This window comes from Prionailurus bengalensis, unplaced genomic scaffold, assembly GCF_016509475.1.
Source record: "Prionailurus bengalensis isolate Pbe53 unplaced genomic scaffold, Fcat_Pben_1.1_paternal_pri Un_scaffold_119, whole genome shotgun sequence".
In the NCBI taxonomy this organism is placed as follows: domain Eukaryota; kingdom Metazoa; phylum Chordata; class Mammalia; order Carnivora; family Felidae; genus Prionailurus; species Prionailurus bengalensis.
This window is the reverse complement of record NW_025091214.1, coordinates 24054-48704: the sequence shown is the minus strand read 5'-3', so window position 1 is coordinate 48704 and position 24651 is coordinate 24054. Positions and strand designations below refer to the sequence as shown.

Sequence of the window (24651 nt, the reverse complement as noted above, 5' to 3'; positions counted from 1 at the left end):
CCTACTCCACACACACCGTCGGTGCTCTTGTGTAGTGGCCCAGGCACCCAGTAAATGCAGAACACCAGTGCGACCAGCATCCAGGTATGGTGCTGAGCCCAGCTTACGAGGGAGCCCCAAGCCCTACATCTGAGCACAGGCTCACCTTCAACGGCAGGTGGTCCTCTGTGCCGGCAGCCAAGGTGGGGTGTAGGGTGAAGTCACCGGATGGCCACAAGGACACCTTGCTCCCAGGTAGGCTAGGGCAGAGCAGGGAAGGAGGAACACATTACAGAGCAGGCCCTGGCTGGGCGGGCTAGCACGTGGGGACCCTGCAGGCTCCACGGTGTCCGTGGACGTCTCCCCGCTGGGGCCCCCTCTTATCTGCAGGCTCGGGAGCAGGCAGCGCCTGGAGGCTGAGTGCCAGAGGGGGTCTCGCGCCATAAACATGCAGAAGGTTCATGCGAGAAGGACACCGCAGGCTTCCACCACCAGCGGAAAATTAAAACAAGCCACCCGGTGGATTTCTGCTGACAGAAATGCCTTTAAAACCAGACAGAAGCAGCTTCACCTGCATGATGGACCCTCCCCCTTACTCATATATTCACTGTTTGGCTGATTTGTACATAACCAGCAGACCATACACCCTAGACAGATAAACAGCCGGACAGAAGTACTCCCAATAAGTTTGTCTGCCAGCGACCGCCAGGAACACAGGCTACATTAAGTCCTACAAGGTTTCCCCGTGATCGACGTCCCAGGGAGGCCCTGGGTGGGTGGGCCTCGAGGACTAAGACTCGGGTGAGGCCTCAGGAGCAGGCCACGGAAGGTGTCTAAAGCGCTAGCTGCTCAACTGGGTGCAAACTCTTTGGTTACCAAAGAAACATTTTCTGCAACAATCCCTGCGGGCCAGAGCGGGAGGTGTGTGTGTCTATGTGTGTGTGTGTGTGTGTGTGTGTGTGGTGGGTGACATTCAAGTAAATAACTTGCCCTTTTTAATTTTACTTCAAATGCATTAAAGGGCACTTGGTACAAAGTTACTGAGGTTGTGAAGTCAGGATACAATATTCAGACACTTACAACTGCGAAATATTCCCCAGAACCATCCTTCCAGGAACAGAGGGAGCCTGTGCTCACCGTGTGCTCAGGGAAATGTAGGGGAGACAGCACGGACCTCGCTGACACGGGTGCTGTGAAGCCTCCTGTTACTCATACTCCAGGAGAAGATGACGTCTTGTCAAGGGGACGGTAGTCACCGTGTTTCGCTACACCTGATTTACTCTCTAAAATGTGTGCTTGAAGCTGGGCCACGATGTGAAAGGGGCCACTCTCTGTCTTTGTGGCAGAGGAGAGGCAGAGGCCGTGTGCTCCCCGGGGGCCTGCGAGGTGCGGTCACCCACCTGGCACACGGCGAGCCCTGCCACTGCTGCACACGGTCATGGACCGCGGTGTCCTCTGCAAGCGGCACATGCTCACAGACAGAAAGTAGACGGGCATCGCTCACACCTGTGCACTAGCTCACATGTTACTTGTGAAGAACCTAGAGGGGTCTCATCACAAGCTCCAGTGAGCGGAGTATGGCGAGCCCTTCGGGGGGCAGTCTGCATCTGTGACGTCAAGGGAAACTGGTTTGTCTTCGATCACTTCATCACAGTACCCCAAGGTTTCCCACAAAAGACTGTGTTCCTCAGGAATCATGGTGAAGGCTTTGAGACACGGGAAACACCTGCAGGAGGCTCAGAGACTCACCTGAGGGCAGATAAAGTCAGGCTGCTGTGTATTCCCTGTGAGGGAAGAAATGATTGTTCACAACAGGAAACAAGATGGAGTGGTCAATGTCGAGCTTCTTGTTAAACAAAACCCACATTCTCTATTACCCGATTTGGAGCAAATATCCTCAGGGTCCCGGGGTCAGGGAAGGGGTCTGTGAGGGAGCGCACTCCACAGCCAGTGCCCACACTGGCCAAGGGGCCCGCTCAGGACCGGTATGTGTCACACGCGGCCACCAGTGGGCCCTGACCTCTGTGGCAGGTCTCCATGCGGGCAGCTGCCAAGACTGAGGCGCACAGAAGAGGGGCCGCCTGAGGACTCGGAGGGCTGAGGGGAGACGCCCCAGGAGAGTCTGACCTTGACAGCACCTGGGTCTCAGGGCAGTCAATACCTAAGTATGGTATTTTTCTTTTTTTTAGTTTTTTTTTATTTTTTTACATATACATCCAAATTAGCACATAGCGCAACAATGATTTCAGGAGTAGATTCCTTAGTGCCCCTTACCCATTTAGCCCATCCCCCTCCCACAACCCCTTCCGTAACCCTCTGTTTGTTCTCCATATTTATGAGTCTCTTCTGTTTTGTCCCCCTCCCTGTTTTTATATTATTTTTGCTTCCCTTCCTTTGTGTTCATCTGTTTTGTGTCTTAAAGTCCTCATATGAGTGAAGTCCTATGATTTTTGTCTTTCTCTGACTATTTCACTTAGCATCATACCCTCCAGTTCCGTCCACGTAGTTGCAAATGGCAAGATTTCATTCTTTTTGATTGCCAAGTAATACTCCATTGTATATACCACGTTTTCTTTATCCATTCATCCATTGATGGACATTTGGGCTCTTTCCATACTTTGGCTATGGTTGATAGTGCTGCTATAAACATTGGGGTGGATGTGTCCCTTCGAAGCAGCACACCTGTATCCCTTGGATAAATACCTAGTAGTGCAATTGCCGGGTCATAGGGTAGTTCTATTTTTAGCTTTTTGAGGAACCTCCATACTGTTTTCCCAAGTGGCTGCACCAGCTTGCATTCCCAGTACGGTGTCATTTTTATTTCACAATGGATATGTGGTTGTTCCAGGACCATTTGTTGAAATTTTCACTTCTCCCCAAAGGATTGCCTTGGCCGTATGTGAAGGCTTACTTCTAGAATTTTTATTCTATTCCATTTCTATTCCATTGACTACACTAACCTGATTACTATAACTTTTTAGTAAATTTTGGAGTCAGATTGTATAATTCTTCCAATTTTGTTCTCTTTTCAAAATTGTTCTGGCTACTCTAGGTACTCTGAATTTCCATGTACATTTTATGATTAGCTTGTTGGTTAAAACAACAACAACAACAACAACAACAACAGCAACACACAAAAGAACAGAACCTCCTAGGAATTCAATAGGGATTGTACTATGTCCATAGATCAGTTTTGGGGGAAATGCTATCTTAACAATATTGAGTGTTCATATCCATGAACGTTGTATATCTTTCCATTATTTTTTAAATGTCTTCAGTTTCTCTCAGCAATGACTTATAACTTTCAATGTATAGACTTTACTACAGTTTTGTTAAATTCATTATTGTTAATGCTATTGTTAATAAAATAACTAATATTATTTTCAGTGGCATTTTTGCCAAATACAGAAATATGATTGGACTTGCTATTTTTTTTTAACAATACAAAGTCAAAAGATTTATTTTGTAACAACTGTTTCCATTCCAGATAATGGCAAATTACATAAAACATTTCTAGGTCAGCCAAGGCAATGGAGAAATTTTTACTTTGACCACATGGTGGCAATTTGCTGTGGAGCTAGCTGGAGGCACACAGAGGTTCCTGACGCCAGGTAGGGACTGTATTTGATTTCAGGTGTGCTCTGGATAACACTGAAGATAAACGTCCCAGAGCTTACTGGAGAGCACTTTACCTGCCTCTTGCAAAGCTATTTCATCACTAGTAGTTTTGTTTTTTGTTTTGTTTGTATTTTAGAATCATGTTGTCTGTGATCAACACAGTTTCACTTTCTATTCTTTATTCCTTTTTCTTGTCTTATTGCACCAGCTGGAACTTCAGTACATCCTTGCCTTGATCCCGGTTTTAAGAGGGATGTACTCAGTCTTTCACCAGGAAGTATGTTAGTTGTATTTAATAGGTGTATTGCATAGGTCAGAATGAAGATCTTTTCATTTCATTCCTAATTTGTTGAGAATATTTTTTTGTCACACGTAAGAGTTTCTTATTGGCAACTCCCTTTCTGAATTGACATCGCCATATTATTGTCATTTATTGTTGGTATTTTGTATAATGTCAAATAATTTTCACATAGCCATGGTACTTAATCCTGTATGCTGCTAGATTTGGTTTGCTAACACTTAATCAATGGTGTCTGTCTGTGTTTTCTTGAAGGATTTTGCCTCGTGATATTCTTTTGGGATGACATTGTCTGGCTTTGGTATCAGGTTGGAACTGGCCTCACAGAACAGGTCTCCCTTCCTCTATATTCTGAGAGGGTTTGTGTCATTATTTTTTAAAAATTTGGTAGAATTCGACAGTGTTGGTGATTTGTGTAAATTGGCTGGAAAGGTAACTACCTTTCTCAAGTGAGAAATGCATTTTTCAACACTGGAAGATTTAGAACGAATATACAAATGTTTGAAAGCTCCAGACCCCATGCTATTACTACTGTGGCACTAGCAAGCCATATGACCATATCTGGCATATACAGTTTTGAAAACAGAAGAAAATGTATCCTCAGGGGTGTGGGGTGGGGAGGGCTTAAGCCGGTGGGATCCTAAAGCTCCACGCACACCAAGAGGCGAGCCCAGCCATCAAAGTGGGATGATGATCTATCTCAGATAATCCACAGAGGGATTAAACGTGATGATGGATGACAAGTGTCCAGCAGAGTGACAATGAACGGTCACAGCTTCCTTGGATTCCTGAGACAGGATGGGAATAAGGTGGCCCTGAGACTGCTCTACTACACATTCTAGAGGCGAGCTCCAGAGCCACACCCCAGAGAGAGGGCTTCCACATGTTCACCTGGACACACATTATAACCCGCGGGGGTACATGGCCCTCACGGTCATACATGGTCAACACCCCACATCTTTGCTTCTTGAGATGTGTCCTTCATGTCACTCAGAAGCTGTGTGGCCACCACCACCCAAGAAGGGATGGCAGGGATGGGGCGCCAATAGATGCTATCACTGCCACAGCCACCACTGTGACCCCTGGAATGGAGCATCAGCCTGGTCTCCATGCATGTAAAGTGTGTACTTGTTGGAAGGCTTGATGGGAGCGAGTGGCGGGGAGGGGTCATGCCATAATTGTGTTGGCTACGGTTTAAGCTGTGACTTGGCCAGTCACACACAGTCCCCATTGAAGCCCGGCCTCCAGCATCTCCAACACGGAGCTCTGACTCCAGGCTCTGCAATGAACACAGTGGACCAGGTATGTCCCTCCTCCCCGCTGACCTGGGAGATGAGCAGGGGCACCCTTCTGCCGTGACAGTAAGTGGGTCACTGAGCCCTTCCTGGCCAGAATCCCGCCAGCTTGCCGGAGTGCACACATGTCACCCAAGCACACGCGTGATGCTTCCGTTCCAGTAGCACCCATTTTTCCGTCATGTTTCTCTGCTCACACACATGCCCTGTGTTTTAGATCGTTTGTGCTGCCCGCCTTGTTTCCCTTTATCCCCCTCCCACCACTGTCCTGTTCGAGCAGTGTCCCCAGAGGACACCATAAATGCCTTAAACCAGCCAGACAAGCAGGTCCAAATACTGTCCTGCCCTTGCTCTTGTGGGGAGCTTAGACTCAGCACTGGACCCCACCCCTGTGTTTGAGGCTCACTCACGCACGGCCGTGCCTCACTTACCATCACCCACGAGTCCTCCGTGAACGTGTTGGTGGAGGAGGGTGGACCTGAGTGCACATCCGGCAGCAGGTAGTTGAACTTCACTCTGTGGGATGGCAGGGGGAAGGGGAGACACTCATCAACAAGGACGGCCACTGCTTTCTGGAGGGGATGCTGATGGCTGCCGGAAACCACAGGCCACAGCATCACACAGCCTCCTTACCGCCCTTTCCCCTCAGGTCCACTGCATGGTGGGAGACCCCGGGAGGGCAGGGGAGGAGCACCTAAAGGGAGAGTTGCAGGAGCAGCAGGGGGTGTCAAGAAGAAGGGGTGCCCCTGCAGATCAGGAGGGGATTTGGGAAGAGACCCTGGGTTTGGAAGGAAAGAGATGTTCAGGAGTTACCAAGAGCAATGGTGGGGATGTAGGTCGTGGGACACTCAGCTAACTGAACTGTGCAAGTGGATTGAACAGTGTCCACCAATGACCTCACATTGCTGTAAGGGGGGTTTTCAGATGCAGCAACTCTAGCAGCTCAAGGTGTCATCACCTGAGACCAGGGTCAGCCCGATGACCGCGTCCATGCAAGAGGACAGGCCCTAAGCCCAACGACTGTGTCCGTGCAAGAGGACAGGCCCTCAGCCCAACAACCGCATCCGTGCAAGAAGACAGGCCAGCCCTCGGCCCGACGACCGAGTCTGTGCAAGAAGACAGGCCTTCGGCCCGACTACCACGTCCATACAAGAGGACAGGCCCTTAGCCCAACGACCGCATCCGTGCAAGAAGACAGGCCCTTAGCCCGATGGCCGCGTCCGTGCAAGAGGACAGGCCAGCCCTCGGCCCGACAACCATGTCCGTGCAAGAGGACAGGCCCTAGCCCGACTACCGCGTCCGTGCAAGAGGACAGGTAGGCCCTCAGCGGGATGACCACTTCCATGCCAGAAGACAGGCAGGCCCTTGGCCTGACGACCGCCTCTGTGCAAGAGGACAGGCAGGCCCTCCTGGTTCGTTAATTTTCAATCATTCTTGCCAGAAAGGGGCAAAACGGGAAAACTGAAGAGACAAAGGGAAAACAGCATCAGGTACGAGCCAAGGAGAGAAGCCACGTGCAGGTCCTATGACTGGGGACATGTCGAGGTGAGTCCGGCTCCAGCCTCCAGAGCATTGAGACGGTACGTTTCTATTTTTTAAGCCACCTGTTTTGTGGTCCTTTGTCAGGGCAGCCCTGGCAGACCGAGACCCTCACCCTAACGTGAGCATATTTCTCATTTCTCCATGTTCTGAGGTGACTTTCCACACTGGTACGGTTTCCAAGTGGAGACCAAGTGCACGTTTTAAAATGTGTGCTTACCCTGGGTCGTGACCTTCATAATGGGCCACTTTCTGCTTCTGTGACTTTGCAGGGGTGCACTTTGGGTGCGTGTGTGCCTGCAGGGCTGTCCTCTGTGTGACTCCTCGCAGGCTCAGAATGAGCAGGCATGGCCCAGGGGCGACGGGAAACTAGGTATTATCGGAGGTCATAAAAAGGAGGCTGGGACCCGCTCCCCACACGTTCTCCGACTGACACACAGAATAAATGAGCGCTGACGCCGGCGTGCTAGTTCAGATGCGAGTTGTCCACAGGGAGAGAATTACTACATTTCCCCAAGCACGTGGAGCGCAAAAGGTCCCTGCGTAGCTGTACGTGGCACTGTTACGTTAAACAGAGTTATTTCCTACTGTGTTGTCACATTATTTAAAAATATCCCATCAGAGATGAGTCACTTTCCAAAGCAATTTGACTTAAGATCACGTAGCCATTTTCATTCAGAGAGAACAAGTCCAACAAGCTTACAACCTACCTGTGTGAAAGTGATTTCAGGTCACCTGTGGCTGCCTGTGGGGGTAAAGGAAAAAGAAGAAGAAATTGTTGGTACTGAGACTATTCGTAGGAAATCACGTCCGTCGTTAGTTTCAGGTGCGTGTGGCTCAGAGACTTCCTAGGAAGGGGTCTCTGTGTGGGGGTCGCTGTGTCAGAGGTTAAGAATACATTGAAGATTTTAAGAAACTGTCAAACTACTTTCCACAGTGGTATCACTGTAAACTCCCGACGACTTTGCACACCTAGCTACGGGCCTCCGGTTGCTCTGTGTCTCCCGCTCCTGGTGCCGGTAGCCTTTCTCAGGGAGCCGTTCCAACTGTCTTACCGTGGCTTTAGTTGCACTTTCCTAGTGGTGAATGATGTTGAACATCTTGTCAGGTGATTATCTGCCACCCATATATCCATCCTATTTGGTAAAGTTTATTAGAATCTTTTCCCCATTTTAAAAATGGGGCCGTTTTCCCCTATTAAGTGTTGAGAGTTGTTTATTTATTCTGGATTTAAGTACAGGGTTTGCAAATATTTATTCCAACCTGTGACTTACATTTTTATTTTTGCAGTGGTGAATTCTGAACAGGAAATGCTTTCTTTTATAAAAAAGTCAAATTTTCCATTTTCTTCATAGTGGTTTTGGTGCCCATATTAAAGAAAACTTTGTCTACCTCAAGATCACAAAGGTTTTATTCTGTTTTCTTCCTAAAGTGTTATAGGTTAGCCCCTAAATTCAGAACTGTGGTTGATTTTGAGTTATTTTTGTGTGTATGCTGAGAAGCAGCTATTAAGCTCTTCCCCGCCCTCTTTTTTTGCATATGGTCATCCAATTGTTCTGGCACGGCTTATTAAATACACTCTCATCTCTCCCTGTTTAATTATCCTGGCACCTCGGTTTAACACCCACTGATCAGGTTTTATTTCTGGACTTTCTATTCTGTTCCCTTGACCTGCATGTCTACCCTCACTGGGCACACCACCCTCACGGCTCACACTGTCCTGACTACTGTAGCTTGATAGTTCATTTTTAAGTCAGATTGAGTAAGTCCTCCAATTTGCTGCTTCTTTTTCTAAATTCTTTTGGTCACTCTACGTCCTTTGGATTTCTGTATCTATTTTAGGGTTGGCTTGCTATTTCCTTAAAGGAAAAAGCTTGCTGGAAACTCAATAGGGCTCATGGTAATTATGTAGATCAATTTTGGGGGGAGTTTTCTATCATGACAATATTTTGCGTTCCAGTCCACGAATATTCTAAATCTTTCCGTTTATTTGGATTGTGTTCAGTTTCTCTCATCAATAGTTTGTAGCTTTAAGTATACACATTTGGTGCTTGTTTTATTTTATTTTATTATTTTCAATGCTATTACAGATGGAATGGTTTTCTTAATATCATTTTGAGATTTTTCATCGTTAGTATACAGAAATATAATGGGGGTTATTATGTTCATTTTGTATTCTACCACCTGGCTGAGCTATCTTATTATTTCTACTATATTTTTTGCAGATTTGTTAGAAGCATGTTTCCTGCAAATAAAATCAGGTTCATTTTCAAATCTATATGTCTTTGTATTTCTTGCTGTATTATACTGGCTGGAACTTTAGTAAAATGTCAAATAGAAGTTTGAGGTGGACATTCTTGCCTCAGTCTCAATCTGTGAAGAGCAGACATAAACAGACACACACACACACACACACACACACCCCTTACTCCACGTCTGTGTCCTATAGTTGTTCCCTAACACTTTTTTAAGAATGGACAATTTCAAACACCCAGAAAAGTGGAAAGGATTGTACAAGAATGCCCAAACACTCAACTTCTAGGTTCTATCATCATTAAAATTTTGCTGTGAATATTTCTTTTTAACCATGTGACTATCCATCCATCATTTTATTTTCTGGTGCTTTTCAAAGCCAGCAGGACACAGACATCAATACCCTTCGTTAAAGCACACGGATGCCACTTCAGTCTTCGCACACCCAGATTGCGTTGCATTTATCTTTCTCCCCCCTTACACACACACACACACACACACACACACACAATAAGCCCTACAGTTAAGGATATTTTCTGTCAGTTTTCCTTCTCTTCTCCCTCCACCTTTGTTCCCATCTGAGTAGCATGCCTGGGTACTGAGTAAATGCTTCAAATCAGTCAAACAAGCAATCCCAAGCGTTTTCTGTCCTCATTCCGGGGGCAGCCTGAGACCTTTCACGTGCCCAGCGGCTCTCACCTGCAGCGGGGAGCTCTCCTGGCACGTGGGGAGGGTGGAATGCAGACCCGGGCACCTCGGCTGCGGCGGGGCCTCCTTGCACTGCTCTCTACAGGGATGGGGCAAAAGGGAGGACAGACTTCCATGAGCAAAGAAGGGCCTGGCTTTGTGTAGTGAGCTCAGAGAGCACCGCTGACAGCTGCAAAGCTCCATGCACTGGCCGCCATCGTGACATGCTCATCTGCAGAGCCTCAGAGCCAGCAGCTCCTGGGAGGCCGTCCGTGTGCCCTCGGGTTGGCTGCACAACGGAGGACACGGCGCAGGAGCACCATCCATAAAGGTCTATGACTGCTTGCCGGTGGGAGGCCACAGGGGCGCTTCTTCCTGCTGTGGCACCCCCACGCTGGGCCACTGCGTTCTTGAGTCTGTGGGTGCAGCAGGGCTCAGTTACAAATGGACAAAGTGACCTGCCTTGGAGACCATGGCATTGTCACTTTGTGCTCCTTCCTTGCGGCAACTGTAGGAAACTGAGGACTGTCCTTGATTACCCAAGTATGTCCAATGCAATCACACGAATCCTTAAAAACTGAGAAATGAGGAAAAGGAGGAAGTCCGAGAGATCTAAAATATGAAGAGACTAGACCCACCATTACCAACTTAGAGATGGAAGGGCCACGTAGCAAGAGTGGGAAAGCAACAGCTGCACTGGCATTCGCTATCTGCCCGGAAGCAGACTCTTCCCCATAACCTCCAGAAAGGAGGGCTGACCTGGTGAGCCGTGACTGTTGCCGTGGGAGGCACCAATCAGGGACCCAGCTGAGCTTGCCAGGCACATGACCCACAAGCACTTTCAGACGAGTCTTAGTTCAAGCCACTACATTTGTGGGAATTTGCCAGATAGCAATAAAAAATTAATACAAGCCACTTGATGGACATTAGCTGAGCAGAACACCTGTAGAATTAGGCAAGAAGTATCTTCACACGTGTGATCCTACTTTTGCAGCAGATTAATGGTCCAGAGGAAATACTCCCAATAAATTGGTCTGATACCTACTAATAGAGAGAAGCACCTTAGAGAGTGCTACACTAAGTTCTCCCCTAAAATATACCAGTGATTTACATCATGGAACTCCACAGGCACTTACTGAGTGGATTTTCCTTTTGGGGGGATTGACAGAGTGCCACGTGATTTAAAGATACTCTTTGATCTCTTGGAGCTGACATTCTGACAGTGGGCCTTGCCTAACATGTAAGGTTGTGAGTGTCCAGGTCAAACTAGGGACACTTCTGCAGGAAAGAGAGGCCACTGGGACAGATGGCCCAGCGCATTGAGAGGGCTTGTCTCTCAACACAATCGACCTTTCAATACAAAGGTTAGCAGCTCACTTTCCAGTTGGAGAAGGGAACACTATAGTGATTGAAACTAAGGAATAACATTCCAGAAATGAGGAATATGGTCCTTCTCAAAGATGAAGTAACTTATATTCATAAAAATTATGTTTCTTTTTCTTTTAACTATGTCCACAATGTATGGAATTTTTTTTTAAGTTTATTTACTTATTTTGACAGAGAGAGGCCTTGGGGAGAAGGGGCAGAGAGAGAGAGGCAGAGAGAATCCCAAGCAGGCTCACTGCTGCCAGCACAGAGCCCAATGTGGGGCTCAACCCCACAAACCGTGAGATCATGACCTCAGTAGAAACCAAGTGTCCCATGCTTAACCGCCTGAGCCACCCAGTGGCACCACAATATATGGAATTTTTAAAAGGGGCTCTAAAGAGTTGAACAATGTGATTACAATTTTACAAAAACAAAGCACTGTGAGTATAACTCACAAAATAATACTAAAACAGAACTTGGAAGACAGTCCTCGGAGCACCAGCAGTGACTGCAGTGCGTGGGGAGGCCAGAGACTCGAGGTCCCCAGTTCCTGCGCAGTGTCCACACCGACTGCCCGAAAACGGGGTTAGTCTCAGTTGCTTCTAGAGGCGGCTGGCCCCCAGGCTGGACAGGGCGAGGGGAACGTGCTCAGATTGTACCTAAAGGACCGCAGTGTGGCAATGCTTCAAGTGAAACTCCAAACGACCCAGGTTTTCCCAGAAGCATGGCTACCGGGTGTCTAAGGAAACAAATGCAAAAGGAATGAGCGGATTCTTTGGAGGGATTCCCGATCCTCGGTCAAGAACCAGCAGCAGCCCTGCGACCTGCCCAGCTCCGCCAGAACGTGGGAGTCGCCCCCCACCCGTTTCTGCGAGGGCCGAACTTCCGAGAGCACCACAGAACTGGGGCACTTCCGGCCCGCTCCCCCAGGGGAGACCAACTTCTGGGGCAGTTTCAGGGCTTGGAGCTGAGACCATGCGGCTCCGCTCGCTCCCGCCTCTAAGGAATGTTTCCTGTAACTCCACTTCGAACTCTGCCTTTCTCAGAACTGCATCAAAACTATTTAAAAAATTATACGGAAACTAAAAACGTGGAGGAATTGTCAACAACTATGAAAACTAAAGAATGCCGAGGGCGTTCCCCTGCTGGACGTTCAGGGTGAGGCACGGCCGGAAGAGGGTCTCCTGGGGGGGCCGGGGGCACTAGGTCCTGGGCAAATCCACCTTAGCCCCTGTCTCCGTGAACACACAAATTCAGGACGGCTTGGAAATCAAAATGCAAAGCGAATAAAGCTGGTGAAAACACTAGCAAAGAATGTGGATGTTTGTATAACCTTGGAGTAACGAAGACTTTTTAAAGCAAGACAATTGAGAGCATGTAGTCTTTGTCAGACAGATAAAACAACTCTAGTAAGCTTACACACTTACCTACGTGCAGACAGACTCAGGTCATCTTCTTGCTGTGAGCAATAAAAATTCATAACGTGAAAAAGTTGTTGACACTGGGCTTAGTCTTATACACGATTCAAGCCAGTTATTAGTTAATTTTGAGTAATGGTGCTTCAGCGTCCCTGGGTCCTAGGAAAGGATCTCACTGGGGGATAGCACCCCTGTCACATGAATACCTGTGTCTTCACTTCTAATAAGAACCTGGAAGTGGGATTGCTGACTTCAACGGTGACTATACATTTCACTTTTTAAGAAAACACCAAACTGCTGATCAAAGTGATATAATTTGGTATCTGCACTGGTAACGTAGAAGCCTTTCGATCTACAGCTTCACCAATGCTTTTTATTATTGGTTCTTTTGATTATAGCCATTCTACTGGATGTGTAATGGTATCTTACTGTGGTTTTGTGTTTTCTTAATGGTAACTGATGTCAATGTGCTTATCTGCTACCGTGGATCCTCCTTGGTGAACAGTTGGTTCAAATCTTTTGCGCATTTAAAAAGTTAAAACACTGGTTCATTTTTCTTATAATTAAATTTTGAATTCTTTATATATTCTGGGCACAAGTATATGATTTGCAAATATTTCTGCCTTTGGCTGATGTTTTCATTTTCTTAATGGTGCTCGTTTGAAAAGCAAATGTTTTTGGGGCACCTGGGTGGCGCAGTCGGTTAAGCGTCCGACTTCAGCCAGGTCACGATCTGGCGGTCCGTGAGTTCAAGCCCCGCGTCAGGCTCTGGGATGATGGCTCAGAGCCTGGAGCCTGTTTCCGATTCTGTGTCTCCCTCTCTCTCTGCCCCTCCCCCATTCATGCTCTGTCTCTCTCTGTCCCAAAAATAAATAAATGTTGAAAAAAAAATTAAAAAAAAAAAAGCAAATGTTTTTAATTTTGATGAGAAACAGCTGCATTAATATATGGGCCTAAAAGGAGTCAGCCCTGCTGGCTTGATTCTGTGGACAGTGAACGTACAAATGATATAACACACATGCACACCACACACCAAACACACATGTACTGCGCTGCACACACACACATACACGGCATCACACACACCATGTACACATGCACACATACACATGCACTGCATCACACACATGTACTCAGTCACACACACAAGCACCGTATCTCACACTAAACACACACACACACACACACACAAAACCACACACACATGCACTGCATCACATACTATGCACACACAACCACACACATGTGCATCACATTATACACATCATGCACTCACACGTGCAAACATGCAGTGCATCTCACACCAAACACACGCACACACACACACTGCATCACATACACCACATACACATACACACATACACCTGCACTGCATCACACAACGTGCACACACACACACACACACACAGAATCAGAGAATTGTGCCAACACAGAAGCAAAGGACTGTGAGAAGTTCCAGCTGCAAGGTGACACTGGGCGCTGCCCCAGGCCTGGATAGCGCAGATGGTGAAGCAGAGGGGCACCCGCTACCTGTGGCATGCTTATTTTGAAGGACAGCTCTTGCCTCCCTGCTGGAACTTTTGGAATCTTTTGATAGCGTTTCTGTATCACATACTCATATGTGCTCAACTTCTTGAACACTAGAGAGGAGAAAGGCAGAAACAGGCAGTTACAATTACGCAGGCGGGCAGAGTGGCCCACAGGCCACAACCCGGTCTTCCAGGGCTTCCCCCCAGGATGCCGGGAGCTGCCTCCTAACCTGGGGCGCTGGGGGGCTGCTGCATGGCCGCCCCGGGGCCCACCTGGCCTGTGGGAGGCAAGCAGTAGCTCGTCACAGCCCCAAGGCTGCTGGCGCCCCGTCCCAGGAACAGCTACCCTGCGGCCTTCCAGGCCCACAAAACCAGTGTGGCCCCGGACGCTGGCTCCGGCACTGTGGCAGAAGCACCCCAGGTCACTGAAAGGACATCTGAGACCCGGGTCTGTCAACAGACAGCACCGTCCACGAAACGGGTTCTGTGCCTGCTTCAGCAGAGGCACCAATCCTCCCACTTCTCTCCCTAAAACCAACAAACACGAGGACAGACGGCTTCTAATTATTTCTGGAAAGGGATAAGGGCCACCCACAGAAGCCTAATTGCAGCTGGAGGGGCGGGCGGAAGGTGGGCTGCCCCCCACACCCGCGTGGAGCCCGTTCCCTTCCCTGGGTGGTTTGTACAAGGGCATCTGTCTGTGTTTGCTTTGGCTTCCTGATGAACTACACCTGGCTCTTACTGGTTCTCCCACCTCCCCCAGAACCTGTGTGAGGGCATAATTTGCATCTGGCCACATGCTCGAGAAAACACTAGTTCTCTGGCAGGGATTGCAGGGATGGCTGCCATCACCATCAGGTGGCAAGTACACACTGCGTGTTCCCCAGAGCTCACACTCGTCCTGAGTTTTGAGTAAACACCTTCATCTGACAGTAACGAGAGGAGATGTGGCTGGGGAGGGAGGCCAGAGTGCGGTGCGCACTGAATGAGTGTCTGCCGTGTCCCCTCCAGCGACACTAGGCGTCAACACAGCAGCCCGGGGCCGCTGGTCTTTGGGATGCTCTGTCCCCCACTTGTGTGGAGGCGGCTTTCCCCACACCCCTGCTGCTGGTACCAGACATCTGTGCATCTTCCTGGGAGGTCTTGCCCTCACCAATGCTGCACTCCACTCGTGCTGCAGTGTCAGGATGTCCTTCCCCCAAACTTCAAAGAGGCATCCAGCTGCCCACAGCTTCTGACAGGCCCCCCAGCAGCCCCTACCCCCCACCTCAGGGTATTTGTGTCACGCCATCCCTTGGAGAGTGGGTGGCCCCAGCGCCTTGCCCAAGAGGTGAGGGGCGTCGCTTCCATGACTGGGCTACAAAAGGCCGGCTGCCCCCTCGTGCTGGAGTGTCCTGGTGGGAGGAGGCACCGGCCAACAACTCACGGGGAACTGAGGCCAGGAACTGGCCTGCCAACACCCTGGCGTTGAACCTAAACGTGGGTCCCAGTCGGAGGAGACCACAGCCCTTCCTCACACCTGGAGGAAGCCTTGTGGCCGAGCAGGGCCAGTGGACCCAGCTAAGCTATGCTGAACCCATGACCCACAGAGACTGCAAGGTGATAACTCTGTTACTTCAAGCGGGGTAAGTGTATTATAACAATAGCTAATATCCCAACTTTTTCTGGAAGTCTGTGCTTTGCTGTCCAAATACCCTGTAAACAGCACCTTGAGCCATAAGCTCCGTGTGCATCTCCCTCCCCTACCCCCACAGTGAGTGTGGCACCACCACCCTCCCTGTTGCTTGGGTTGGGGCCCTCTGGTCCCTGTGCCTGGATCTCCCATTGGCCATCTGTCCCGTGGACCTGTTCTCCAGTCTCACATCCGTCTGTCCTGAGTGGCCGCAGTGGACTTCTGGACCTGCCCAGCTTGCCACCTGCTGGCTGTACTGTATGCTGCAGCTGGGGCACTGTCCCCAAATTCACCCTTGTCCCCATTGGCCAGTGCGTGGAAGCTTTTAGGATAAGGGCCTGGGCTGACCCACCTCTGGCTCCGGGTGCTGATTCCGGCCCTGGCTCTGCTGAGGACACTCCCTGTGCCAGACCCGCTCTGGCAGCCACATAGGGCCCCCGCTGCCACCTTCTCCCTTGCAGAAGCCACAGAGAGAATTCATGCCCTCCCCTGGGCCACGGCGTGGTGGGGCCTGCTGCACGCAGTGCCGCGTGGACTCCAGGAAACGGCCAGTGTCCCTGCAGCAAGCTGGGTCAGCAGATACCCTGTCGCTGGCTCACTATTTTTCATTGTTAGGACTTGGTGCTTCTCTAAATCCCCCGTTCCTTTTTTAATGGTGCCTGTTCCTGCCTCACACGTTCTGCTCCCTTATCTAACTTACTCCTAGTCCCTCTCGTGGCCTCTGCAGGCCTCAGAGCAGAATGAGCCCTGCTGTCCCTCTAGGGGTGTCTCTTCCTGTCATTTGTCTGATGTGCTTGTTTCTAGCAGGGGCCGGCAGACCTTGTCTTGGGCCACGTGGGAACGCAAGGGACAGAGACTGGAGTGGGGGTCAGGACACATACTTAAGAAGAGGTGGAAGATGAACAGGTATCCAGACATCAGGAGGCTGAGGGCAGACAGCAGCAGGACGAACACCCCAATGCCCAGGACCACCAGGGCCTTCGTCTTTACAGGGAAAAAAGGAAGGAACAGCAGCCAAGTGTCCTTGGGCACATCTGCGGAGGCAAGGGAGACATGCATGCATCCAGCACCTGGGGCATGGCCAGCCCCTCCTTGGGAGGTGGGGGAGGGTGAGCAGCCCAAGGAAGCCCCTCCCCCACCCCAGTGTGTGCCCTACCTCACCCAGGTGCCCTTGCAGCCCCCTGACTGAGGTGGGTGTCACAGCCCCACTTTACGGGTCTGGAAGGTGAGGCTGGGAGAGGATAACTAAGGGTCCGGGTTGCAGAGCCTGACCCCCTGCCTGGCTGAACCCCCACCCTGTCCCAAGGGCCATGCCACTGTGCCAGGCCCTCCCTGTTCTCAGTCAGCCACCCTCACAGGGAACTGCAAGGCAGTAGCCAGCGCCTTGGGACATTTCCAGGACTTGGTCATCTGGGCCCCAAGGGCTGTTGACACTTCCGAACTTCGGTGTGAGGAAAGCACTGAGGAATCTGCAGGCAGGCCCATGGAGATGGAATCCAGCTGAAATGCTCTCATCCCACCACGGAGTCTGGGAGGTACTGATTCCAGTCCTTTACGTGGCATGGAAAGTGGCTGCCAGGCCCGCTGTGTGCCTCGGGGGCTGCGGCGCAGTGTGCATGAGGCTGGATGTACCATGGGGTGGCCGGCCACATGCTTGTCCCCTTAGCCGGTGATGTCTTGATGAATTCCCACCAATGAGACCAAAGTGCCCCAGGGAACTGGCGGGTAAGCAGCCCCATGGAATCTTCTGGAACAGCAAACCCAGGAGATTGCCTCAGTCATCAGGCATTCATGTGCAGCACATCCACGATGGTTCTGGAGCGGGCAAGTTCCCAGAGAGAAGCACCTTCGGAGACCAGGCTGCCCTCTGTTCTGCCAGCGCGTGGCAGCGAGGGCCCAGCCGACGCCCACATTGGGAGGAAGTAAGGACATGTGCTATGGAACTCGGGTGCGCTGAGGCTGCTGCTTACCATGTGCGAGCCGCATTTCAGAGTGTGTTGGGGCAATGAGAGGCCCCGTGGCCGGGAGGACCTTCGCAGGGAATCCCCAGTGCCCACCGGTGACTGTTCTGAGGCGGCGGTCACCGGCCAGCCCCTCTGCTCAGGCCATGTGTGGAGAATGTCAGGAAGGATGGCAGGCGGAGGCCTCCAGCTGGCTGTGTGCAGAGCGCGGGCGGCTCTTCCCGCTGAGCAGGGCCGGGTCTCGCTGAGACTCCCACTGTTCCCTTTTACCATGGAAATAGCCAGGATGCACTCCGGAGCAGGTGCAGGTCAGATGGCCCATCCCACCACGGCCCATCCAGCCCAGGTGCACTGAAGGCCTTGGGATGAAGGTGCACAGGGCATGGTGCCCTTCCAGGAAGAGGGCATGGCCGTGACGTGCTCTGGAGAGAGGCCTGGACCGGGAAAGGAAGCTTTGCTCTGAACCCTGAGGGCTGAGGTCCCCAAACACTCAGGACAGACACATGTGGTGCTCCGCTTGGGGTTCTCCCTGTGTCAGTGTCCAGGGCTGCTGTGACTGATGGCCATAGACCAGGCAGTTTCAACAGCAGAGATGAAGCCCCGAAGTCAGGGTGTTGCAGGGCCCGTCTCCCTCCGAGGCCATGGGGGAGGATCTGTCCTTGGATCTTCCAGCTTCTGGGGCTCCAGGCACCCCTTGGCTTGTGGCCATGTCCCTCCAGTCTCTTATAAGGATGTTTTCACTGGATCCAGGATCCCACACATTGCCAGGTAACCCATGATCATCTCAGGATCCTTAATCACATCTGGGAGGACCCTCTCTCCAAATAAGGTCAGGGTCACAGGCCCGGGGTTGCGCAGTGATGGACAGACCTTTGAGGCACATGTGTTCCCAAGGCCAGGTTCCTGGAGCCGCTCAGCAGACACCTGCAGCCACACACCACCCAGCACCTTCCCCAGGCAGCCCTGCCCTCCTGCCCCACCCTGCTCCCTGCCAAGACCAACTACTGGGTGATGGGCACGGGGCCCCAAACCTGCCTTCTGGTCCCTGGGGGACTGCTGCCCTCCTGCCCGGCCCCACAGCTCACCCAGCTAGGGGCGGGCCAGACTGACATCCCCCAGAAGGAGAGCTTTCCCTGAAAGACAGCTGGAGGGAGAGGCTACCACCACGAGTGACCCAAGAGAAAGCAATGCCAGAGAGGAGCCCCCCCCACCCCCCGCCCCGCCGTACTTTCATAGAGGGGATGAGTGCGCAGCATCTCCGGGTTGACTGAGTACTGGATGAAGATGTACAGCAGGATGGTGATCAGGCAGAGCAGGATGGCCGAGGCGGAAACCACGGAGCTGAAGAAATATCTGCGGGGGGCAGAGCCAGACTCAGGGCTGGGCAAGGTGCCCCTGACCCCGAACCCAAGGCCCAGCCTTCTTCCTGTCTCCTGGCACCCGAGATCCCCAGGGGACGCCCTGAGGGCACCACCGGTTTCTGTGCCCCCTTCCCACCCCACGCGGCAGTGAGAAGGGCCTGGCCTGGCTCCCAGGTGGGCACACGGAGGCTCCAGGCGGGTCGGGCTGCCTGCAGCTTCCTCCGCACGCCGCCACTGCTCACCAGGGCTCCGCCGGGTCAGGATCGGGACCACCACCCCTGCCCCCCATGTTGCACGGGATCCTGGGTGCTGTGCTTCCATCCAGAAGCATGGAAGCCCAGCAGGTCGGGGAAGCAGGGGTGCTGGGACGGGCGCCTGGCCGGCCAGCGGCCCACAGTGCATCATCTCCACACACCCTCCCGGGGCCTGTGCACACCTCTGTGCACAAGTGACATCTTGTGCTTTGGCATTAGACCAGAATCACTCCTGTCCTCTTGCCTGTGCTCAGGACACAGAGAACAATCTAACCATCAAAAAATTAAATTCTGGTCAGCAATTCTTGGAAAAATCTCCTGCTGCAGGGTCTTCCTTTGGGCTTTCTACCGTGGTGATATTTAAGGAAACTGTTTCTTTAGCATTTTCAATCTTCAGCAGTGTCTTTTATCCAGCTGAAATTTATCTGACTCCATTATTCTTTTCCAGAACATCTTGAGGTTTGTTTTTGTTTTTTTAACACATCTTTAGGCAGAGAGCTAAAACGAGAATGTCCTCAAAGGGTCATGTGGATGTGGAGGGCAGCCTGCATTGTGGCCCCTTGTCAAAGGCCCTGGAGGGCACGTGTCCTGTGTGTCCCCGAGGTGCAGGGGGCACAAACCTGGCCCCACACCTGGCTCTGGTTCCCAGGGAGCCTGTGGTGTGCGGTGCAGCTGTTCCAGCCGACGGGCCCACCCCGCAGCAGAAGGCCCTCGGCCATCCGGTGCTGCTGGCACCAGGCCGGAGGCGGCCCTCCCGGCAGGGTGAGGGCCAAAGCCTGTCCAACTGCATGTTCGGGGCCAGAAACGTCGCTGTCGTCTCTGACTCCTGTGTCTGTGGTGCCTCAGCACCCAGTCCGGGCACTTCCCCTGTGAAGGCACGTCCTCTCAGGAGCTTATCACACTTTGCCAACTGTTTTGGCCAACTCGTCTTGTAAATGTAGTCATTTCCTCTTGCTTTCTCTGCCTGACGGTGGAAGGGACAGGAGGGAGTCTGGGACTCCACGTGGACAGGGGTGGTCATGCCCTCACCAAGACCCCCGCGCACATGGTGCCCTCCCTCACTTCTGCACACACTCCTTGCTGCTGCCACTGCCCAGTGGATAGGAGGGCTCCTGGGGCCCAGCCGTCCCCACCAGGAACTTCTGGAGGCCACTGTCAGGACCTCGGAACTCCACCCTGTGTGCCCTGTGGGGCCCGGTCAGCTTGGTCCTCCTCAGTGGCAGGGCCACACACCCTCGCCCATCCCAGACAGCCGACCAGACCTCAAGGCGACCAGCCTGTGGCACCAAGACCTTAAGAGGAGCATCTGGGGGAGAGAAGAGAGCCCTGCTACCGTGAGGAGGCAGCCCCCCCCCACTCCAGCTGGCCTGGGGCTCCTCCTCTGTAGTGGAGAGGGCGACATGAGGGCTCCCAGGCCCCCAATTCTCATTTGACTTTTCTAATGAGGACAGCTTTGCATTTCCTTCTGCTCAAAGCAGCAACGCTTTTGAAGCCTGAACAAGTGGAGCATTTCTTGACAGGGCTGCACGGAGCATGGCCCTCCTGAAGCAGGCTGCCCGGAGCACAGACCACAACGCTCCTGGACCGGGCTGCCCGGAGCACAGACCACGACGCTCCTGGACCAGGCTTCCCAGAGCACAGACCACAACCCTCCTGGACCGGTGGCTGCCTGGAGCATAACCCTCCTGGACTAGGCTGCATGGAGCACAACCCTCCTGGACCGGGCTGCATGGAGCACAACCCTCCTGGGCCAGGCTGCCCGGAGCACAGACCACAACACTCCTGGACTGGGCTGCACAGAGCACAGACCATGACGCTCCATGACCAGGCTGCACGGAGCACACCTGCTATGAGTGGTGGGTGAGCAGCGGAACCCCTTGCAGCGCCATGAGCCGGCAAAGGCCACTCTGAACTAGCTGGGGGAGCCCCTGCGACTTTCTTGGCCACTCACAGCCTGGGCCCTAGCACATGGGGTCCTGGCAAAGCCCGTGCAGGACTGAACACCTGCTCCCAGTGCAGCCTCGGCCCACATCCTCTGTGCTCTGACGGCCTCCCAGGAGAAAGCGCCCGGGTCCAGGCCAGCGGGTCAAGGACAAGTCAGCTCAGCCTGAGCCCCTCTGGATGGGGCTGGGCCTCCACATTCGGAAGGGGCTCCAGGCCAACACATTTCAGAGCCAGACAAGGAGAACAGAAAGACGTTAAGGACCGCTGTGCTGGGGACAGCATGTGACTCCCCCCACTGCCTGTGGCCCCCACCCTCTTACCCATGAGGCCCCCAGCCTGCAGGACCCCTCTCTCCGGGCCCCCTCCCCCCTCCCCCTGACCAATCCCCCTCCCTCCCCCAGTCCTTTCACTTTCTCCTTCCCTAGCACCCCACCCCTCCCCCCTGCCAAGGACCTCCTCTCTCTCCACCAGGACCTCACCCCTCCCCACTTCGAGGTCCCTCCTCCCTTCCCCACCCCCGGCCCCTGCAATGCCCTTTTCCCTCTTCCCTGCTTGGTCTCCCTCTCCCTCCCCCAGGACTCTGCCCCTCCCTCCCGGACCTCCCCCTCCAGCCCCTCACCTGTAATTCCTGCCCCCTACACAGTTGTTAAGCCATTTGCAATGGTGGTCAAAGTCAAAGACACACTTGTTGCAGGCCCCACAGTGTTTAGCCTTCTGGCTCCTAGAAGGAAGAATTCACATGAGCAGCCCATTAGCAGCATGTGTGGGAGGAAGACAGGGTCAGAAAGGAGAGACAGGTGGCAGGGAAGACCAGGCCCCAGGGGGGTTATCTTCCCTCAGACACGCCTGCCACACTGTGCCACCAGCTCCCATCCTGAGCCACAGGCCTCCCTCCCAGGCTGCCTGCTGAGCCCTCAGGGCTCTGACTAGCCCAGGTGGGGTTCCGGTGGGGGGGCTGGGACTCATCTGAGCCCTTAGATGGGTGAGGGGTCCTGCGTGTCTCAGGGCCACTGCTGGTCATTCAAGGAAAGCAGCACCGGTCAGCTGTGTGAAAACAGAAAGGCCGGGGCAGGACCTGCCTGTGCACAGCACGGAGAGGGGACGGGTCCACACGGCAGGGGCCGTGCCCTCGGGGCTGCCTGCTCCCACACCCTGGGCACTTACACGGTGACCTCACACAGGTGGCAATATTGGTTCTCGATGACACGCGTGTGTTTGGATGGATCAAAAATGGGTACGGGCTCCAAGTAGTTCTTGAGCCGTACGTTGGTTTCAGCAGGATCGATGCAAACAGCAAGCAAGTGGACCACGAAGTAGAAACAGAAAAGCCCACCAGTCACCTGGGCGTGAGTGTGTCAAGGAACGTGCAGGCAGGCCTGGTCAACACGGCGAAGGTGCCCGCTCAAACTAGAAGCAGGACCCTGGAGGCGCCTGCTTACGGCCTGAGGGTGTGGACCCCGCGCTTCACCGAGGCAGCAAGGGAAGGCCTTCAGGGGCCAGCGGCCACCACGCTGGGTGCCGAAGTCGTGGGGGTTCTTTGGGCAGCAGAGATGCTCAGAGCACGTGCGTCGGGCGAAGAAGACAGTGTATCATCAAAAAATGAAGGAGGGGAGCAGGGAGGGCTCACACAGCCAGTCTGCACGGTCTGTCTGGGTCCCATCTTGTCTCTCCTCGCCCCTAGGCCCCTCAGGCTCTCTGGCACCCACTCCCGCCGTGGCACCCAGGGTAAAACCAGTCCCCGGGCTCCCACCCTCATCCTCCCCTTCGGGACCAACACACTGTCTGTCCCCTTGGAAACCAAACAGAAGAGGTGGAAGCCGCCTCCCTGTCAGCCCTGCCCTGCTTCCCAGGACCAGTGCTGAATGGGAGGGTTCAGGGTTTACAGGTTGGGTTCCCGGGTGTGGTTGGGGGAAATGACCCAGCCTGGGAGGCGAGGCCATGGGTGCACGGGGTTCTGCCAGGATTTGACAGGGGTGGGGGTTCGGAGCAGGGGGCTGGGGCTACTGCTCAGGCCTGCGGGAAGCCCCCTCGGGGGGTCCTCCTCAGACCTGCCAGCAGCCTCTGATTCTGCCTCTGAGCAGCCTGGAGCTGACAGGCGGGGTCCTGCCTCCACAATGCACTAGCCTGAGTGGGAGGCTGCTTCTGGCCCAAATCGCTCATTCCTCCCTCGCCCTCCAGCCTCTAGGCACCACGTGCAGACCCAGGGCTCAGGCTGCCAGATGAAGGCATGGAGGCGATGGGGACCCAGCCCTGCTGGGGGAGGAGGGCAGGAGGAGGGCAGGAGGAGGGCAGATGAGAATGAGCTGAGGGCCACGAGGATCAGCCCAAGCTGGTGCCCAGGCCAGGGGTGAGTGGACGGGTGGCTGAGAACCAGCCGGGCCCTGGGGGACCTGCACGGGGGCACGAGACTGACCAGAGCACTCAGTGCCACATAAGGGTTGTGGTGACACCAAGGCCCTTCCTGTGGCCACCGGACCCTGCAGGGCTGGGTAAGGCCTGAGCCTCCCCTGCTCTGCTGTCCCATTCAGGGTATGGGGCTGTGGCCGGGTGGTCAGGGGTCTGGTCAGGCTTTGCCATCACAGCTGGAGACACCAACACAGTGCTGGTATGCCATCTCCCTGCACCTATTCCCTGAAGCCTGAGGCGCTGGCTGGAGGCAAGCACTGTTTGTGTGGTTACTGGGGCAGCGGGAGCAGGTCCTGAGCAGAGGGGTCCGACCCAGGACAAGAGGTGCAACAGGAAGGCCCCTTCCTCTGTCGCATCAGAAATAGGCAGGCAAAGTATGGGGGAGGGACTGAGGCGTTGGGGCCCTTGGAGACATTGTAGGGGCAGCGTGGCCTGCACTATAGCTTCAAACTGGAGGCAGCAAGGCCCCTGACCTGAGCCTGATTTTCCCCACATGTCCCAACCCTGCAGGTGCCGTGGCCAGGCCACTCTCAGAACGTGTCCCCCAGGAACAGAGGGGCAGCCCCCCGCCATGTGGTGGGCAAGCCCCCTTAAGCACGAACACGGGTTCATGACAGGTCACCCGTGGGTGTGTCACGGGTGAGCAAAAGGCCACCTCGTTTTGCCTGGCCGTTCACATCATCAGCCACTTGGCTGAGAAGTGTCAGCAGGTGGGCACCACACCAAAGTTCTGCCCCCACATTCAGATGCCCGGGTTATGGGTGTCTCTCAGGTTGCAGAGAATAACAAAACGTAAAAGGGACAGGGTAGGAGGTCTCCAGATGCAGAAGGCCAGGCCCTGCCCTCGAGGCCTCATCCCCTTAGAGACAATCTGTGTTTGGTAAACACAGCTCCGCCAGCCCAGGACACATACCCTCCTGACCTTCCTTTCGGGTCCTTCAGGTTCTGCGGCAGGAAGGGGTGAGGCGCCCCCCAGAGCTCCCACCACCCGCCACCAGCCCTGCAGTCACTGAGGCTAACCTAACCAGGGGTTTTGCCTGGCCACGGCGCAGGCCCTGGGACTAAGACG

The 24651-nt window shown here is 53.3% G+C and overlaps 1 protein-coding gene across 1 annotated transcript in view; it reads right to left on the bottom strand.

Moving 5' to 3' along the window:
* Nucleotides 1-107: 107 nt before the first annotated feature.
* The window catches only part of LOC122478630 (probable palmitoyltransferase ZDHHC11B), a gene marked incomplete at its 3' end in the record, with an annotated part of 29288 nt that continues 4744 nt past the window's right edge, over nucleotides 108-24651 (bottom strand). The window contains exons 3-13 of the mRNA XM_043572175.1: nucleotides 22341-22516; nucleotides 21796-21897; nucleotides 18846-18970; nucleotides 16538-16690; nucleotides 13986-14095; nucleotides 12465-12496; nucleotides 9682-9769; nucleotides 7440-7474; nucleotides 5622-5706; nucleotides 1729-1763; nucleotides 108-239 (exon numbers count right to left, since the gene is read on the bottom strand). Coding sequence (XP_043428110.1) covers nucleotides 108-239; nucleotides 1729-1763; nucleotides 5622-5706; nucleotides 7440-7474; nucleotides 9682-9769; nucleotides 12465-12496; nucleotides 13986-14095; nucleotides 16538-16690; nucleotides 18846-18970; nucleotides 21796-21897; nucleotides 22341-22516 — 1073 coding nt within the window. The remainder of the gene's footprint in view (nucleotides 240-1728; nucleotides 1764-5621; nucleotides 5707-7439; nucleotides 7475-9681; nucleotides 9770-12464; nucleotides 12497-13985; nucleotides 14096-16537; nucleotides 16691-18845; nucleotides 18971-21795; nucleotides 21898-22340; nucleotides 22517-24651) is intronic.